Source organism: Corvus brachyrhynchos, unplaced genomic scaffold, assembly GCF_000691975.1.
Source record: "Corvus brachyrhynchos isolate BGI_N302 unplaced genomic scaffold, ASM69197v1 scaffold285, whole genome shotgun sequence".
NCBI lineage: Eukaryota > Metazoa > Chordata > Aves > Passeriformes > Corvidae > Corvus > Corvus brachyrhynchos.
Genome location: NW_008238323.1, coordinates 721,351 through 726,314, shown reverse-complemented (window position 1 = coordinate 726,314; position 4,964 = coordinate 721,351). Strand labels below are relative to the sequence as shown.

Here is a 4,964-nt window from a genome sequence, read left to right as displayed (position 1 = left end):
GATTATACTATTTTCAGAGCTAGGCTTAGAAGTGGAAGTGAGCCAAAACCCATAAGCAACAACAACAAAAATAAACAAACAAACAACAACAACAACAAAAGACTTGATATTGAAGATCCGCCCACCAACATCTAAATCAAGTGTTTTGAATCTGCCTGGGAGCTAATCTGATTAAGATGCTGCTTGCTTAGTTCCCTTGGATGACAGCATAGACAGCAATTTAAGGGCTGCAGCCTTGACAGTGCCACGGAAACGAAGGGCTGTGAGTGAAAACACGGGATTAGGAAACGAACAACCCACAGCAGCATCCAAGAGACCATAAAAAGCTTGAAGCTTGACCCAAGGAAGCTGCCCGCTTGAAAGAGCCAGAAATACAAACGCTGCTTCCAAATCAAAGCCTGCAATCTCATTTAGCCCATTAAGTTAAAAGGACAATCAGGTCTGTGGTTGGTAGTAACATCATACCCCATGTGTAAGGCCTCATTTTCATCAAACAAGCTCTAGGTTATGGACTATAAACACAAGGTTGCCTACAAGCCATCGGTGCCCCACACCAGTCTGTCCCAGCGTGAGGCTGGGCTGGACACTGGCTCTGGGGTCAGAGGGGGCAGTTGGAGGGGGTCAGGTTGGAAGGGGTGCAGAGGTTCAATTCCTGAAAGACGGAGCGGGGCTGGCCTGGCCAGGCTGTCCCTCAGCCCGAGTCCATGGTGAACAGCTGGATGTCACGGGGGTTCCAGTACAGGGCCACGGCGGAGTTGTAGACCAGGGACCACACGTAGGGGATGAAGAACTCCTCAGGCTGCTCCTCCTCCACGTACTTGAACTTCAGCTCGGGGAACTTCTGCAACAAGAAGCCAGAGTCCAGTGAGCGAAGGTTTGCATGCCTGCTTGCAAACACACAGCCCACATAAACACTGAAGAAAGAGGTTTGGTGAAAAAAATAATGGAAGGAACTAAACCATTAGAACCCAAGGAAAATATTTATAGGATGAAGAGATCATTTATAATTTCTTCTTTGAATCAAATGCTACATTAGCGTATCGTATTCAAGCCTTTTACCATTGGTCACAATCCATTTGCCTGTTAACACACTAAACACGTGAATCCTTTACAAAACACAAAGGTCTTAAGGAAAACTGTCATTTTTAGCAGCTCCTAAAAAGCCTTCTTGCTTCTGCATGTACAGACCTATTTACTGCACTTTTCCCTAAAAAACATTTTGAGAATAATTGTACTTGGCTCCTTAGCAGGAGAATCCTTCAGGAGGGCTGAAAGAATAAACACAGCTTGTGTTACCATAGGATCACAGAATATCCCAAGTTGAGAGGGACCCACCAGGATCATCAGCCCAGCTCCTGGCCCTGCACACACACCCCAAAATCCCACCCTGGGCATCCCTGGCAGCGCTGTCCAAGCGCCCCGGGAGCTCTGCCAGCCTCGGGGCCGTGCCCATTCCCTGGGGAGCCTGGGCAGTGCCCAGCACCCTCTGGGGGAAGAGCCTTTCCCTGATCTCCAACCTAAACCTCCCTGGCACAGCTCCAGCCGTTCCCTGGGTCCTGTCCCTGGTCACCAGAGAGAACAGACAGACATGCTGCAACCTCAATTTCCCATTTTTCTCATTTTTTCCCTCCCAAAGCAGTGCACACTGCAAACCCACCAGGCTCAGTCTTGGTAAGTGTGTATTTTGAAAAGAGCTGAGTCTACTTTTGTACTGTGCTCTTCGCTTTATCCACTTCTAAATGTTGCCTGTGTCTGAGCTTGGCAGAGTCTCAGGCAAAAGCTGCATTACAATGATCACTGGGGTAAGATAAAACATGACCCATTTTATTATTTATAAGGCTGTGGCTAAGACTAAGAATAAACTCTACAGTGTGACATGATCAGAACAAGCACAGCAATGGCTAAGGAGCCTCTTTGCCCATTAATAATGAAGGGATTCCCTATCCCATTTCTTGAGCTCAATGTCCTGTTTCCTTGCCTTAAGGTTACAAGTATTCTGGCTGGATCAGACTCCTCTGAAGGGGCATTTCTTGGACACTTGTTTTTCAGGGCTATGTATTTAACTTTATGCTCCCATGTTACTTGTATTCTTGAGGTCAGAAAACATGGAAACTTGTAGAAAAGTTGTAGAAAACATGTGGATGTGGTACTTGGGGACATGGGTTAGTGGTGGCCTTGGCAGTGCTGGGAGAACAGCTGGACTCAGAGATCTTGGAGGGCTCTTCCAACCTAAAAGATTCTGTACTATCTCTGTTCAAGGAACTGAGGCAGCTAAAAGATAAGGCTGTTAAAGGCCCTTCTGCATCTAAGTCCTCTTGAGTTCAAAGCCCAGAATCTCAAAGGTACACCAGCACGTTCAATTTCCTGTGTCAGACACACAGTTTGTGGTAGACAACTCTCCCACAGCTGTTTTGTGCACCTAAACCACTTTCTACCACCTCCCTGCAACCTCTTTTCCCCAAGTCTGTTTGGACCAGCCTGTTTCATCTTCTGCATCACTTTGTTTTTTCACTCTGAAGTACCTTACACCCATACTCACCTCCACCTCTCATTTCCAGTCTCCCAGCCTACTGCCACCCCAACTCTCTTTCACTGCATCCTTATCCTCTCTTTAGCATACCTTTTGTACTCATCCAAGCTATCTTTTTTTCTCACCAGCCTTGTGAAATCCTCCTTTTCACTGACATTCTCTATTCCTTCCGAACTCAGCTCCAAGTTCTCAAGCTGTCCCTGCCTTCCCCTTCTGGCAGCCCCCAACCAAGCCCTCACGTATATTTTCATTAGTATTTATTTTTTAAAAAAACCCTGACTTTATACTCTGCTTATCCCCAGTGTAATGTTCCCCACTTCCTTCCAAAACTTCCTGGCTTGTGGTCAGTGTAGACAGGAGCACGTTCCGTTCAGCACCGCATCAGCAGAAGGAATGGTTAAACCCCATGATTACAGCATAGCAACACTTCCAGCCAGAGGAAAGTCTTACACAGCTGTCACTCTTCACCCCAGGGGTGGCTGCACACCAGAACTGCAGCCCATGGTAGCCCTTCTGGGAGGGAAGGGGGGGAAAAGTGATTGAAGATGCTAATTTGAGTTGAACTAAACAGAGACAGCTTTTTTTTCACCTTCATGTCACAGATACAGCTACTGGCTTTGCAAACACTCATGGCAGTAGCCTGGGACCACTCTTGGGCTCTCATGCAGCTTACCAAACATCTTCAGCCTTAAAACAGTAGGCAAAATTACATTAGAAATTCCAACAGCTGCATCTGAGATGCTCAGGTCTTATTTTCCCATTATCTCTCAGCTGGAAGGGCAGCATAAAATGGCCCAGGTAGTATTCCTATTTTCAGGCAATAAGCCATGCATTGATTCTATGAATCAGCCTCTCTTCAGGCTGATCGATGCTACCATTTATTGCAATCGTACCATAGCAATTTAATAATCAATTTCAGATTAAAGGCTGTAACTCACTGCAGTCAGCCTGGACTCTCACACTCAACACGTGCTTTGAACAGCCTGGGGGGGTGTCTCGGAAATGCAGACAAGGAGAATAAGATTTTTAAGGAGAGAGATAACACACACTGCCACTATGTATACAAAGTTTTGAATGCGTCTATGTAAAAAGAGTGCAGATAGCAGCAGGAGCGATGGATTTTTGATGGTCCACCTGAACAGCAGGCTCAGGACAACTCAATGTGTTGCTGATGAGACATGAAAAATCAGAATTCCAGGCCAGCAATTCAAACCCACCTTCTTTAGATGACTGCAACGACCCACAGCTGTGTGCTGGCCACGTTTTCTCAACCATTTAAAATGAGAAATCCTAGAGGCCCAGCATAGAGAGAACTGCACCAGCCTCTTTGGGGTGTGGATGTAGCACTTGGGAATATGGTTTAGTAGTGAGCACAGTGCTGCTGAGTTAATGTTTGAACTCAGTGATCTTAGAGAAGGGCTTTTCCAATCTTAGTGATTCTATGATGTAACTTGCAAGATTAACCATGGCAGCCATCCACTGTTGAGAGATAAAACTACCCACACTGCTTCTCTAGCAGGGTGTTCACTGGAAACAGAATTTCTTAACAAACAAAATAATCAAAATTTTCTTCTTTATCAGAGTGACTTTATAACTATTTGTAACAGCAGGATTTAAACACCACATAAAAAGCTTTAAGATTTTCAAAAAGGTTTTCAAGATTTTCAGATGATAGTCCACGGAATGTTTAAATTCATATTTATGCCATTTGTCTCCTGTAAGTACTGCTTCAACTGTGTGATCAGGAGCCTTGGCTGTGTGCTGCAGACACACAGGAGGTGACACTGTAAAGCAACCAGGCCACATGAGTCTCAGGGCGCTCCCAGCAATAACCCAGCCAGCACTGGTGCGGGATTTATCATGGTTAACAAAATTCCAAAAGTGGCACGTCAAACCAGCAGCGCACAAATCTATTTTCTTCTGCCTTGCTGCTGTTGTGTCCAACTTACTCCTGGAAACACATTTGCACCCCAGCTGGTGACACTCCAATGAACCTGATTTTTAGCACTACTTGAAAAGAGAGCCTGTTTTAAGGCATCTTAAATGGCAGTCTTAATGACAGAGGAAAAGCCTTGGCATGGGATGAATCATCCGTTTTTTTCCTTCACTGCCCTGTTTGTTCGGATGGATGGTGTTGAAAGATAGAGCCCCTCTGCTCTGCAGCCAGCCTGGGACAGCTGGGGGTGCTCACCTGCACAAGAGAAGGCTCCAGGGAGAGCTCAGAGCCCCTGGCAGGGCCTAAAGGGGCTCCAGGAGAGCTGCAGAGGGACTGGGGACAAGGCCTGGAGGGACAGGACCCAGGGAATGGCTTCCCAGTGCCAGAGGGCAGGGCTGGATGGGATCTTGGGAAGGAATTGCTGTCTGTGAGGGTGGGCAGGCCCTGGCACAGGGTGCCCAGAGCAGCTGTGGCTGGCCCCGGGGCCCCCGCGGGGGT

At 46.8% G+C, this 4,964-nt stretch overlaps 1 protein-coding gene across 12 annotated transcripts in view; it reads right to left on the bottom strand.

The window, feature by feature from the left end:
* DYM (dymeclin) overlaps positions 1–4,964 on the bottom strand; it is a 224,476-nt gene that overhangs the window by 24,452 nt on the left and 195,060 nt on the right. For 11 of the 12 annotated variants that reach the window (XM_017734321.1, XM_017734324.1, XM_017734328.1 and 8 more), the window contains one exon: positions 81–841. In XM_017734321.1, the coding sequence (XP_017589810.1) occupies positions 692–841 (150 nt within the window). In that variant the 3' untranslated portion in view covers positions 81–691. Of the gene's footprint in view, positions 1–79; positions 842–4,964 lie in introns of those variants that run through there. The other variant, XM_017734322.1, reaches the window with a different exon arrangement.